The sequence below is a fragment of the Pelmatolapia mariae genome, linkage group LG15 (assembly GCF_036321145.2).
Source record: "Pelmatolapia mariae isolate MD_Pm_ZW linkage group LG15, Pm_UMD_F_2, whole genome shotgun sequence".
Taxonomy (NCBI): domain Eukaryota; kingdom Metazoa; phylum Chordata; class Actinopteri; order Cichliformes; family Cichlidae; genus Pelmatolapia; species Pelmatolapia mariae.
The window spans coordinates 27790795-27805546 of NC_086240.1; the positions used below are offsets into that span (position 1 = coordinate 27790795).

Genomic DNA, 14752 nt, shown 5'->3' on the forward strand with positions numbered 1-14752 from the left:
TCAGCAGAGGCAGACGACAGCTGGGCAGACTCTCCAGAGTCAGCTGGGTAGACACTGCAGAGAGTCGCCAGCAGATGGCATCAAAACCGTGGACAGCTGGACGGACTCTCCAGAGCCGCCAGCAGGCACAGATGGCTGGCGCGGCTCTCCAGAGGCCCCAGCTGGAACAGATGCAGGACCAGCAGGTGCAGACTTCTGGCTGACCAGACGGCTGAGCAGGTGCCTGAGCAGATGACTGGGCTAATAACTGACCTAGCGACTGAGCTAGTGACAGAAGTAGAGGTTGTTGTAATGGTGGATGAAGTGGTGGATTAGCAGGTGGCTTTACTTGTTCTCCTAAGAAAACAAAGGAAACGGCCGGAATGGGTGCAGGCACCTGCCGGACACCAGCTGCTCCCACCCGAGGAGCAGGTATGGGTGCAGAGGTGGGCTGTTTCCTGGTTGGCCTCACCCTGGGGACCCGCATGGGTGCCGGGGCAGACTGGGCACCAGTCACTCCCACCCGAGGGGTGGTTATGGGTGCAGGAGGTAACTGGTTAATGGCCACCCTCACCCTGGGAGCCGGAACAGGCACTGGCAATGGCTGCGCAGCTGCTGTCCCCAGCTGGTACAGGTGTAGAGACTAGCAGAGCCTCAGCTGGCCTGGAAACCGGAGCAGGGACCAACCGCGCCCCGGCCCCCCTCACTCGAGAAACTGATACAGGTGCAGGGGATGGCTGGACCGCAGTCACCCTGAGAACAGGGGGCACAGAGAGGCAGAGGAGCAGTCTCGGAAAAAACAGTGTCAGCAAAAATAGATTTAAACCCTTTGCCACCTTGACGAACAGTTTTTACAGTCTTTGTGGTTGGGTGGACAAAATATGACTTGACAGAACCTGACTTGACAGAACCTGAAGTTCTGAAGAGGAACAGTGCTGAAGAGGAACAACCCTAGGTTTCTGTTTAGCCCACAAACTCCTGGGTCAGCTCTCTTTACTTTATCAACTCCAGTGTGATTGGAGAACTGCTGCAGTGTGTTTTGCTTATGATTTTGTAGGTAGGAATTTGTCTTTATAGGTTTCTGTTCACCTGTAGTTGTGTGTTTGTGTCGGACAAACTGACTGTACTGGTCAAACTGTGTCTGTTTCAGGTGAGTTAACAAAGCTGTAGATATGCAGGTAAATGAGTGACAGTGTGAGCAAACAGCTGCTGTCTGGCCGAGCAAACGCTGAACTTTGTGCTGCAGGGCAGCGGCTGCGCAAGCAGGTTGGCAGACAGCGGCTGCTTCAAGTTTTGTGTTCTTGTCTTAGTGGAAAGTCAAGGAAAGGTCAGTATGGCGGAGAGGAGGATGGCAAGAAAGGCGTGTGCAGAGCCCGACTTCCTGCAGTTCAACGATCTGGGCTGTGAGACGGTCGGAGGGAAGGTGAGTCACCACGAGTATGTTCACGCTGCTGCTGTAGGCAGGTTCACTCACCCCACTCATTACAACTGTTTGAAACCACAGCCTGATATGAAAACAATGTAAAGTCAGCACTATAACATACGAAAGACACAAACATGTACATATGAATTATATTGCAGTTTGTAATCTTTCATTATAATATGTAATTTATAGTAAATTAATAAATTGTGAATAAAATCAGGGCTCCTAACATTCAGTTCAGTATAATATGACAACAGACATAGAAGAAAACACAAAAAGAGTTTTAATGGGCTTAAAACACAAAAATACATAAAATGATCACAAACAGGTCTAATGCTGATTTTTTGTACAGTTCTTACGTACATTGACTTTAACTGCAGTTAACTGTCTAAATATTTTCTCCCCTGCTGCTCAGGAAAGAGGCCAGCTAGCTGTTCACTCAGTTTCTGTTAGTGTAATGTTTAATCACCGCTTTAACTCTGTTCAGTTCTCTGTGTTATCACATTGAAGCTGTTTGTGTTAGCAAAGCAATTTTTTTCTTTCAGGTCATTTTTGCCACAGACGAATGGTTTGCCCCAGCGAGAAACCTGCTGAAGGTAAAATAACTCCACTCATCAGCATCAGTGACATTCACGTTAAAGGAGCAGTCCACTGTTTCCTCCCCTGCCTGCAGCTCTGAGCCCAGTGATTCATATTTCACATCATTAAAAACACCTCACACCCAGTTTTATTTAAAAGAGTTGAATATTTGTTTAACAGCTTATGGCTGTTCTTTCCATCAAACAAAAGTCTAAAATGTTTAGAAAACAGTTTCTAAGGCACTATTTTCAGCAGTGGAAGAATCCACATTAGGATGGAGGACAGCATATTCACACAGTGATGAACTGGACATAGCAGCAGGTGTATGGCAGGATTCTTTCTAATGATAAAGTTCTTTATGCAGGTGACTCAAAATGAGCTGGATAATTATAATACATTAACAGATTTATCTTTAAAAGCTTTAAAAATTATTTAAAGGCATTCAGAGGTGGCAAAAGTACACACATTCTGTTCTAAAGTAGACGTACAGATACTATTGTTAAAAATACTGCAGTAAAAGTTTGAAGTACTGATTCAACCTCTTTACCCAAGTAAAATTAAAAAAGTACTGGCTCTGAAATGCACTCAAAGTAAGAAAGTAAAAGCAGCTCTTTGGAGGACTTTCTATTTTTGTGCAAAGCTAACTGAACCCTGTGCTATATTAATATAATAATAAAATAATATCAGTAGATGGGAAAACAGACTTTACTCTAACCATTAATCCTAATTGGATTAAATCATGAATCAGAAGGAAAAGAAAAATATATTTCTATTTTTGGTTTCCTTCATTGTAGAGGGTGACTTTACCTCTACCTCTAAACAGGAAAATTTGTACAGTCAGGGGTTAAAGTGGAGGTGGCGTGGAAGTGGCCAGGGGAAGAGGGGTGGGGAGTGTGTGGGGAAAATCATCATATCTCTCAATAATTTCTATTGAAAGCTTCACCAGATTTTCTTAGTGTACAGGCTGTGATCAGCTGGCCTGCTGCTCTTTGTGGATGTACACATGTGGATTCAACCAGATGTGAGCAAATGTTTCCTGAGTTGTCCTGCCTGATTTCATCTCTACACTGACAGTACACTGTTTATGCTGTCTTTATATTAAACACTATACAACCATCATCAGCTAAAATTCATATGAGTCTCTGCTGCACTTGATGTAAGCTAACTGTGACCATGAAACCACAGCCACTCTGCACCAGTCACACACCGTTCTTTACTTTAAATCCATCACAGTGCATCAAACTAACCTGTTTATCCTAACCTGCAGAGGATTTTCATGCAGCCTTTAAACACAGTTAGTCTGCCTCATCTTTCTCCACCTCTGAGTGAAGTTAGCTCTTTCTTTTCTCCTCCTGTGAAATACAACAGCTTGACCTTTAGCTGCAACACACTGTGAGACAAACTGCACACTATCAGTTTGTGTGTTTGCTGATGTTTGTTGAGCTGATAGAAATGCTGCATTTCAAATTACCTGACACTTAAAAAAAACATTACTCCCTTTATCCTCACTCTTCTTCTTCTGTAGGGCTAGATAGATGCTGAAGTACCACAAACACATCTTAATGACACCTGAAGTCAACCATAAACCACCACTTTAACCCGTGACTGTGGCACACAGTTTTATCTCTTTTTATGCGACATCCTCTGGTGACTAATAAACAAACAGGACTGCCTTTCATGTCTTCTGTTTAGGTTCAAATTGATGTTTGGAGGCTTTGCTGTGATGTGAAATAATAACTCCCCCCAAAGACGTTAAGCCTGAAGTAACGAGTCTGTTTTGAAAATGTAGGTAGTGAAAATAAAAAGTAGTCAGAAAAAAACTACTCAAGTAAACTACAGATGCCAGAAATTCTACTAAAGTACAGTAAAGAAGTATTTGTACTTTGTTACTTCCCACCTCTGAAGGCGTCTCTGAGGGGTGTGGTGACCTGCACTGCTGCTGTTGGTAGGCGTGCTCCCTGAAGTCCAGCATTTTAACAGGCAGCTCATAATGTTGGTTTGTACACTCAAAAAAAATGAAATGTTGACTTTAATTAAAATTATTTTGTCAACAGGTTCCACGAAATTGCAGTGTTAGTGTTGGTTTAAAGCAAAAATCTTTAAGTCATCTAATTTAAAAAACTACTTAGGATTAACAAGAGATATTTAAGACTACCTAAATCAAGTTATGTTGTATGAACATAAATGACATATTTACAGGTTAGATAGTTTAGATTAGTTTTTTTAAACACATTTCTTATTTGTGGCAGTAAAATGTTAAATTTAAGTTAGATTAATTCAAATATTATATTTTCAGCCACCTTATGCTTTACTAATTAGTTTTACATAAATCTATTTTGTCAACAGGTTCCACACAAATGAATTAAGTACATCCAACTTATTTTTTTTAAATTTCCTTTATTGCCAACACATTCAGTGAGCATTTGTGTAAATCCAGTCCGAAACAAAACACAACAGCTCATTAGGGTTAGTAACTAACAGTATGTAGACAGATGCAACATCAAGACTTTAAATTAAATGTCTGTATCTGCCAGAAATAGAAGAAAAAAAAAAACATTGAAGACCACATAACACATTGATAAGATGACACTTGAGTTATGCACATGTGATGCTAGTAAGGTCTGTGGAGTGCTTTTTCTTTAAAGTGTCTGAAATGGATAGCAAAGTTGCTATTTGCAATGATTGCTTAGGGTCAGTCCAGTAACACAACGCCAATGAAGTGCTTTCCTTTAACAATGCAAAGTGAAGTGTCCACCTCAACAGCCACAATTTAAAAAAAAAAAAAAAGTAATAATAATAAAAAATAGTCCACTGATATTAGCAATCAAACAAAATTATATCAACATCCCAAAATAAAACTTTAATAAAATATGCCAACATTATGGTCTAACAATAAAACAGCTTGTCAGCTTTCAGTTTTTTTTGCAACAGCACAACAGTAACCATTTAACACTTGCCAATGTCAACATTTGTTTTACCATTGTATGTGCAAAAAACTCGAGTTGCAAACATTTTAACATGGAAACAATTGTTCGTAGGGCTGTGCGATATGACCAAAATCTCATATCCCGATATAAGACATTTATCGTCCGATAACGATATAAATCACAAAAATTTAAAATTTTATGTAAATTCTGTGAATCTCGGGCAGCTCGACTTGCGTGAAGTGTTTCCAGCTGGGCGTCGTGTACCTGGAGTCGAGTGTTTTAAGGATGTATGAAACTATGCATTTTTAGACATAAGTTGTAACGGCTGCCGTTTTCTTTGTGAGTATTTATTACACAGCATGCTGTGGGGAAAAGCCTGTTCTAATGTTTGAGCACCTGGCGGCTCTTTTTTGCTTCTCATCCTTAAACACTCTGCATGCTCTTTCACGTGATTCAGTTTATTTTGAAAAGTCTTAACAGGACCTTGAGCTTTATTGTGAAAGGTTTATGTGGAAAATAAACAAGAGGACAGGCAATGGTTTTACCATCATTGTTGCTAACGACAACACATAAAAACAGGCGCTTGTCCGTCCGTAGTGTGGTTATATAAAATATAAGTGAAAGAGAGAACTTTAAGAAATTAATATAGCCACTACAGTGACCATCAAAATGCTGAAAAAATATTGCCGTAAACAGTTTATTTTGCGACACCACGAAACAAACGATAGTGTAAAATGAAACGATAGATGTTTTTATATCGTCATTCGATATATATCGTTATATCGAACAGCCCTAATTGTTCGTTTTTAAAAGTCCGCAAAATATACATTCATCTTGCATTCCTAACTTACCCTTATTCTTAGTCTATATTGCAATTACCTTTACAATGCACACAATGTAGCACAAACACAATATGTCTTGAACATTAATATACACACAACCCTTCAACATTTCTGGTGCAGTATCATCTCTCAATTAAATCTTAATATTTTTGATTGTCTCTTACTAGCCCCCCCACAAGGGTAAAATCTCTCTAATTGTAGTAGTTTACAAACTTTTCCAAATTTTCTAAATTTCTCTCAAATGTAGGTTTTCCCTTCATCTGCTATTTTCACCAAATTGCCATTTTATTCACATTCAGCCTCTGAAAAACTTCTGTCCATCTGACAGAACATTCATCATCCACATCATGGGTTTGCTTATTCATTCAGTTTATTCTTGAGCATCTGTACCTTGGTCAAGAGTCTGCTGACGTCCAGACGAAGGAAGAGCTTCTGAAGTACTTCAAAGAAAGCTTTCAGTCTCGAGGTTAACTGAGATTCAGTGCATATATCAAACCCAGTAAGAGTGCACATGCAGAGGCCATGTCTTCCAGGTCATGCAGAACACCCTCGATGGTTATATCCACATCGGCTGGAGGAGTGTTGGCATCAGCTCTTTCGATGGTGAAGATAGCAAGGGTAATTTGTTCCAGCTCCCTTTGAACAGCTGTAGCATCAGAATCCTTTACAACGGAGAGTACAAAAACCAAACCCATTTGTCAGTTAGACACAAAAACATAGAAAAATGGCATCCAGACTCAACAATACATTATATAAGATTCCCAAAAACATTTTAGCAGGTTACGTGCAAATTATAATAACAACAACATTACAACACGTGACAACATTACTTATTCAAGATTTGGTTTAATACAGATAAAAACTACACTCAAATTACCAACCAGGTATTCTTTGAAGAGGATGCTTGGGTCTTCATTCAGGTAAAAAGGTAGTGCCCTGAGGACACACTCCCTCCCCTTTTCAATAGTTTCCTTCTGTAGAGAGTGGCAGAGATACAGGAAGAGAAAACAGAAATACTTTAGGATGACACAAACTCACATTATACGCAAAATGAATGACATATTTACTGCAGAGATAGACATGTACACAAGACCAACTAATCATCACATGGACATGAATAGTTAACCTGTTGGGCAGGGTTTCCACCACATTATATATGTCCATAACGAAGGTAAAGAAAAAAAAAACATCTTTTCTTGCATTCAAAAATTGATCTTTAACATTAAACCATTCACTTATGGTTTAACCCATAATTGAGGGATAACATTTTTACTTATGATTAGGTAATTTTAATTTTCCAAAGTTTTGAGTACCAAACTTTGTCTTGCTTAATATAAATGTAAGTACAATGAACACTGTGCAGCTACCATACACTAGCTGTTTAAATTTGAAAGTGATCTTATAATGCCATAATATTGCTGCCAACAGAGTAACGCACCTGTGTGGCTGGGGCCAAAGTTCGTCTAATTTTCTTCACTGCAGCGCCTCCTTTTTTCTTGAAGACTTTTATGAACTGGTCAGTGTATTGGTCAAGTTGTGCAAAAAGCCTTGGAACAAGTGCAGCAGTAGTAATCCTCACAAATTCTGCTTCCACCTGAAAACATGTGAACAAACACAACATACTGTACTGTAAATATACATACTATATGTACACATATACATACTTTACAACTAAAAATAATATAGAAAGACCTCATCAAAGCTATAATTTCACACAAACATTTACACAAAATGCTAATGGAGCCATTACAGCTTTTATTGTTATTTATCAAGATCCAAAAAATATTGATCACAGCTGATCTGAAAGGAATTTCATACCTCAGGCCCTTGAACCGCAACCTTTACACTTGTTCAGATCTGGAGAAGAAATAACAGGGGCATGGGATGGGTCAGTAAAGAAAACTTAACTTATAAAACAGTTTTCTTTTGAAAAGTATAACAGTTCACATACCACATACAAGCTCAGCAGTACCACATACAGCAGATCAGTATAGGAGGGAGCAGGTAAAAGCCAGGATCTAAAATTTAGAAAGTAAAACAAGAAATTCATTACTTAATTTCAAGAAGCAAATTATTGATTGAATTACAACTGCATAAAAATACTACTAAGAAGAAAAGAAAGAGACTGACACTGCCATGTGCTAACTTTCTATAGAAATAATTATCACCAGGTCTGTCGACCTCCATTGTCTGTCCACTCATGTCGTGAATAATTTCATTAAAAAAAACTTAAGTGTGTGATTTAACAAAATGTAATTTATAACTATGTTGATATGTATAACTCCGCTAGGAAACATGCTGTATTTACAGACCATTTTTACATAATACAGATTACTGACAGAGCATAACAATGGTGTCACGGTGGCTTTCGCCCTCGACTTTTTGGATTTTAAATGTCACAACTTCATGCTATCCTTGCTATCCTATTCGATATTTGTGACTCTCGGATTACAGTAAAGGAATCCCAAGAAAGCAAATGAAAAAATAACCCATGTAGCTAATCCCTTAATAAAACAAAAAACAATAAAAATGTTTCTTACACATTCCACAAAATAATCATGTTAACATGTAAGCAGTTAATATAGTTGTTTGCAATAGCCTGAGATAAACAGGCACACTAAATTTCATCCCTTGTAATATTATATTTCATCTTAAGCCCAGGTTTGCTCTGTGAGGGGCATACTTCATCTGTTACCAAAAATCTTGCACACGATGTATACCCAGTAGCGGTTTTTGATACGGGCGACACGGGCGATTGCCCGGGGCGGCATCGTGGTGGGGGGCGGCATCACGGGCATCGGCAAAAAATAAAAATAAAAATTCCTCGTACTCAAGCTGCCCTGACGTCAGCCAGCGCATATTGGGAATGGCATAGGCACCGATCGGTTTTCTATCGCACATTTCCTGGGAGTAAGGGCGCCCTCCGTTTGCGAGGTGCGCCTGCTGCTTGCGGCACAGGGAGGAGAGGGCGGGGCGGCGGGGGATTCTCTGGCTGACTGGAGCAGCATCTAATAACCAACTGGCAAAATAAAACAAAATAAAAACAAAACAACAAACACGAAAACACCAGACATTATGATACAGACTTATAATCTGCACCGATGTTTTTTCGAAATTCTATACGAGAAAAGTGAGCGCGAGAGCCCTCGGTGCGGGCTAAAGTAAACTTTATTGTCATCTATGTTATATACAGTCAGTATATAGAGAGACGAGACGACGAGGCTCCAGTTACAGCAGTGCAAGTAAACAAACAATAAATATAAGAAGAGTAAGAAAATAAATATACACTTTAGGACTCGGGGTAAAGGGATCAATAACAATTTAAAATTTATATTTTATATCTTGATGATTTAATGTCTCACACACAACCCGTGGAAAGGGGTTCATAATGTTGTAAATCCAAGCCCAATATGTATTCATGATTTGAATCCTGGGTTGTGTGAAATCCCAGAAATACACCTTAGACAAAGTGAATCTGTGAACTAAGTTATGTTGTGGTGATCCTCGAGCTGGGGGATGGGTGTTCATACTGGAGTCCAAAATTAAAACCAATGGAAGATGGACAAGAAAAGTTCAAAGCTATCAGGTGCTCAGTTTAGAAAAAATAGAAAAGAAGAGAAACGAGCAAAAGATACAGGTAAGCAGATGTGTCACTGGATGATGGCAGGTCATGTATCCTGAAACAATCATAATCAGAATACTTTATTAATCCCTAAGGAAATTATGTGGGTTACAGTTGCTCCAAGAAGAAATGGTAAAAATACTAACAGTAACAGACTAAACTCCAAACAACACATTATGTTACAGATTTTAATATTAATTAGTCATTGACAATTGTTGATTTGTCCTGTTCTTATTGTATGACGAATTATGATGGCTGTATGGTAGCCGTTTGCATACAATGCATACTCTCTCCCTTCATATGTGTGTGTGTGTGTTTCTCTGGTGAATTTCGACAACAGTTTTATGTTAATGTACAATCCTTAATATGTTTTATGTGTGTGTGTGTGGGCCCAGAGGGAGTGTGTGGGCCCAGAGGGAGTGTTCGCCCGGGGCGCCAAACAGGCTAGGACCGCCACTGTGTATACCTATACACACCACCTGTCCAGTGGTCTCACGGTTCCTGTGTTACAATGGCAAGGCTTGGCAGGATGAAAGCAGACATATCTAACTTATCCAGGACCTAGTAAAACTAATGTAGCACAGGGGCACGCAAACTATATAACATCTCTTGTAAGACAAACGCAAAATATAACCATGCTCAACATGTAGATACTACACAACACAGTCAAAGAAAAACGTGGTCTTACTTCTCAAAAAAGAAACAGCAGCTTGCCGCCAAAAACAACGTTTTTAAGTTAAATTTGAAGTCTTGCGCATGAACAGGCCCAAGCCATGAAACCTTGTTGTTCTTCGTGGTTTTATTACAACTGTTTTTGCATTACTGCCACCTTGTGGATATACGAAGTATATCGATCCTAATTAACTTAAATGTTATGCCGTCAAGTAACACATTAGTATTCTGTACAGACAATAATAGACACAATTACGTAGACTTGATTAGAAAAACATATTTTAACTTAACAAAAACATATATTTTAAGTAAAATGAAAATAAATAATTAATATACACTGAACAATCCACCTCATTCATTTTTTGAGTGTACAGAGAGAGCCGCCACAGTTCATCGCATCTGCCTTCACCGAGTTTGGAAAGTGGATGGACGGATGGGAGACGAGGAGGAAGAGAACACCTGGTTAGTACCCTGAATTTTCACAAGCGTACCTGTTTTCTGACGCGGCGCTTTCTTTTACTCTCTTCTGGGTTTTCTGAACCTGAGCTCCAACATTTCTTACACTTGGATTTTGTTTTTGTTTTTTTTACTTTTAACATTTTGTTTATTTTAGTGTTCTTAGTTTGGTTATTATCTGTGTTTGTGTTAGAGTTTAACTGTTCCCTCTGTATTTCCCATCTCATCTTCCTGAATCATTTCCCCCTGTTATTTGTGTCTGTGTTTCATCCATCCATTCTCTTTTCCTTGTTTGCTTTTTTACTGAGAAGTGAACCAATCATCATTGTGTTGGTTTGTTTGCTTGTTTGCTTGTTTGCTTGTTGGTTGGTTGCTTGGTTGGTTGGTTGGTTGGTTGGTTGGTTGAAGGTCACGACTGGTGCATTATCCAGCTGGGAGTCCCAGGTTTGATCCATGGCTTTGATGTCGACACGTCCTTCTTTACAGGAAACCACTCACCCTACATCTCCATCCAGGCCGGCTGTCTGGGTATGTCATCATCGTCATCATCATCGCATTGCCCAATAACGTACTTTAAACTTTTCCATATCTAAATAGCTTCAATGAAACACTTCCTGTTGTTCTCCCAGACCAGGAGCCTCCTTTCACCCTGGAAGGAGACCGAACTGGCATGGCTGCCTCCGATAGTCAGATGGCAGCTGTTGCCAAGGTAACATTGACCTTCATGTGATCACCGACACTGTAGTCAGCCCCAGCTAAACAAATATTTAAAACAAGAATGATGTGCTGAATTGACAGCTATGGTCAGTTTATCTGCAGCCATGTGAAAAGCGGAGAGCTCCTAATCGTCAATCAGTCATTAATTCATCGTCAGGAAACCATAAAGACCTGAGTAGAATGTCTTTTTCACATATATGCATGGCTGCTGATTGGGTGAACACCTGTGCCATGTGGGCATGTCTCTGACCTGGATGTTCACTGAATGATGTCATTTACTGTGTTTGATTGACAGCTGGGATCAGAGGTGTGGCCAGAGCTGGTGAGTGTGTCGCAGCTGCAGCCTGGATACTCGGACTGCTGCCATAACTACTTCAAAGTCAGCTTCAGCAGGAGAGTGACACACCTGCGCCTCAACATGTACCCAGGTACACACACACACACACACACACACACACACACACACACACACACACACACACACACACACACACACGCTCTGTGCAACTTTATATGCATCTACAATATACTGTGTTTCAGATGGAGGCATAGCCAGACTGCGGGTGTACGGTGTCGGGCAGAGGGACTGGTCATCTGTCTCCACCAATCAGGATGTTGACCTAGTGGCCACGACCAATGGAGGAGTTTGCATCGGCTACAGTGACGCCCACTTTGGGCATCCACGCAATATGATTGGTTAACATCAGATAGTACAATAATCTGTATTTCAATATAATATATATATTGATAATATTGGGTTGAATGTCTCTGTTGTGAGTGAGCTGGGAGCTCTGGTCAAACTGGTGTGCTGTGTTTGCAGGACTTGGACGAGCTGCCAACATGGCTGATGGATGGGAAACGGCCCGCAGACTGGACCGACCCAAAAAACTGCAGGTGTGCACGCTGACAACACTAATGTCACATCTCCGGCTCTATACGTTAAAGCAGCTGTACATGATTCACAGCCAGCTTTATTCTGATTGGCCAGCCCAAAGGATTTTTGACAGCATGTTTCTCTGACATCATAAAGATCCAAGAGCAGAAAAAACTGTGTGAAACCACTGAACTGGAGGAACATGAGAGGAAATAAGGAAAAGTCTTTAAAGTTTCTAACCTTTACACGTTTATAAAGTTTAAATCCAACAGAAGTAAAAGTGGTGCGCTCTCCTGACATGTACCTTTATAAAAACTCTTCACATAGCAAAAAGGTCAAAATGTCCTCCAGCAGTGTCTACACAGTGAAAACATCAATTTCTGATTGACTTCATTTACTACCAACAGTTTCCTTGCTTGTCAGAGAGTCCTCGCCCTCTCTCTCTCTCTCTCTAAAATGTTTCATTTGATTAGAAAGGTTTCCACTTTCTTTTCAAGCTGTCTTCAGTGTCATAATTCATTACATTATAACGATATAATATTGTTAACTTGTTGTTTCTCCAACCGTGAACATAAATATTATTACCTTACAGGTGTGGGTTAAATGCTTCCCTGCTGCTCATCTTGCAGGCAGACCAGCGTGGGATCCTGCAGGTTCCCGGCTGGGAGTGGGCGGTGTTTCGTCTCGGTCATCCCGGACTGATCAGCAGCATTGAGGTCGACACCAACCACTTCAAAGGTGGAGACACGTCAGTGCTGCTTTTCCTTCCTCTAAAAACAAACTTAGCTCTTCAGCCTGACACTTTCCTCTCCAGGAAACTTCCCAGACTCGTGCAGGATCGAGGCATGCACTTTGACCCCTGAGGAGGAGGCTCAGTGTATCAGCAGTAGGTGGGATTCTGGGAAATGGAGGGCCCTTCTCCCTCCTCAGAAGGTAACCTTTGTCACCTGTTAAATCATTTTCACCCTCTCATCCTCTTCCTCACCGCCTCCTACCTCTCTGCAGCTCCGCCCTCATCACATTCATCACTACGGCAAGGTGGAGCTGAAACTGAGCCATCCTGTCACCCACGTCCGACTTATCATCGCCCCGGACGGAGGAATCAGCCGCCTCCGTCTGTGGGGTCGACCCACACCATTCGCTGCAACTCTGGCCAATAAGAAGTGGACAGTGTCCAAACTGTGACACCCAGATGACCTCAGACCTTCAGTGCTTTTAAAAAATTAAGTTGCTATTGATCTGCTGGTTATTGATTTCCTTTTGTCTGGTCCTCTGTCATTAGTTCTCATCCATCCATCTTAGTTTTCTCTCCCTCAGGCTCAAGGTCAACTTTAATCATCTTCCACCTTCCAGCCAACACCCTGACCCCCACCTCCAATGATTCTCCAGGACATTTGTCCTTTGAATGAGTCTGAAATGTGCAATTATGATTGCGCCTCCTTCTTTCCCTGTCTGTTTGAGATTTAAAGACATTAACCGGAAACATCTGGGCCTGACACACAGCTTCAGCTGTGGTATGCACCTACACACAGTGCTCACGAGCGGCAGCAGAACTGCACCGTCAGGAGGGGTCAGGGGTTGGGAGTTAGCTGCCTCATCAATTCATTAAAAAGCTGTGCTCAGTTGTTCTTACTCCCGCAGTCAATTATAGTAGCCCCTCCTCCACCTTCGTGTTGGCTCACAAAGCTGCTGTGAATGGTGGAGGTGGTGTAGCTCAGACACATGTGACATGTGCTCACACTGGATTCACGTCACATGTAGAACCCTCACTCTGATATATCTGGATTTTCAGTCTCTGGTTTCGGTTTCTTTTGCATGTTTTAGTTAGATTGTCTCCGCTGACTCCAGTGATTCCACGATCATTTAAAGCACATACATTTAAAAACACCTGACACGTTTCGGATGTGAAAGAATGGACCTCTGGACCGTGTTTGTGCTGTTGGAGCCTTTGGAGCATTTTAATGACATCATGTGACCAATAACATGGCTGCTGTGAGGTTACTGTAGTGACAGAAGGCTGATCTCCAGTTTTCACTTCTCTACTGAGTACTTCCATGTTATACCCAGGGACCATGAACCTGACTAATGGATATACAGTACTATGCAAAAGTGTTGAGCGGGAAATAGGTGCAGTGGTTTATTGAAGCATGCTAACATCATGTAAATACAGCACATGAGGCAAAAATAAAGTTTGTACAAATCTTCATTCTTCAACACAGTCTGGTGTTCAGATTTTCAGTGAGCAGGATGCTCTGAGCACTTGCAGAAGAGCGAGGGTGGAGGATGAAGATGGTGCTGCAGGCAAGAGGAGAAGAGGAAGAGCTCAGAGGAGGTTCATTGATGAAGGAGGAGACGTAGAGGACTGGGAGAAGAAGAATTAAATTTTATTGATATAATGCCTAGATGGTTTAAATTGTAAGGTGAAGACCCACAACAATAAAAAGAAGAAGTCTCGAGGAGTTGTTTGTTTTTATTTTTATGAGCACAGATAATTTTTTACAAAAACAAGGAACATGATTCAACAGAGGCAGTGACCCCTAACCCTAACAGACTACTGCAGTAAAAATCACATCCATCCCAAAATGTCCATTTTCCTATTTTGTTACATTCTCTGTGCACACACACACACACACACACACACACACACACACACACACACAC

The 14752-nt window shown here is 40.9% G+C and overlaps 1 protein-coding gene across 1 annotated transcript; it reads left to right on the forward strand.

Moving 5' to 3' along the window:
- Positions 1-1312: 1312 nt before the first annotated feature.
- allc (allantoicase) lies at positions 1313-13276 on the forward strand. Its single transcript, XM_063494693.1, has 11 exons — positions 1313-1402; positions 1948-1998; positions 10419-10506; positions 10909-11028; positions 11130-11209; positions 11513-11645; positions 11758-11913; positions 12038-12111; positions 12721-12829; positions 12906-13024; positions 13097-13276. Exons 1-11 carry the CDS (start codon positions 1313-1315, stop codon positions 13274-13276), a joined length of 1200 nt encoding a protein of 399 aa, XP_063350763.1.
- Positions 13277-14752: the final 1476 nt, after the last annotated feature.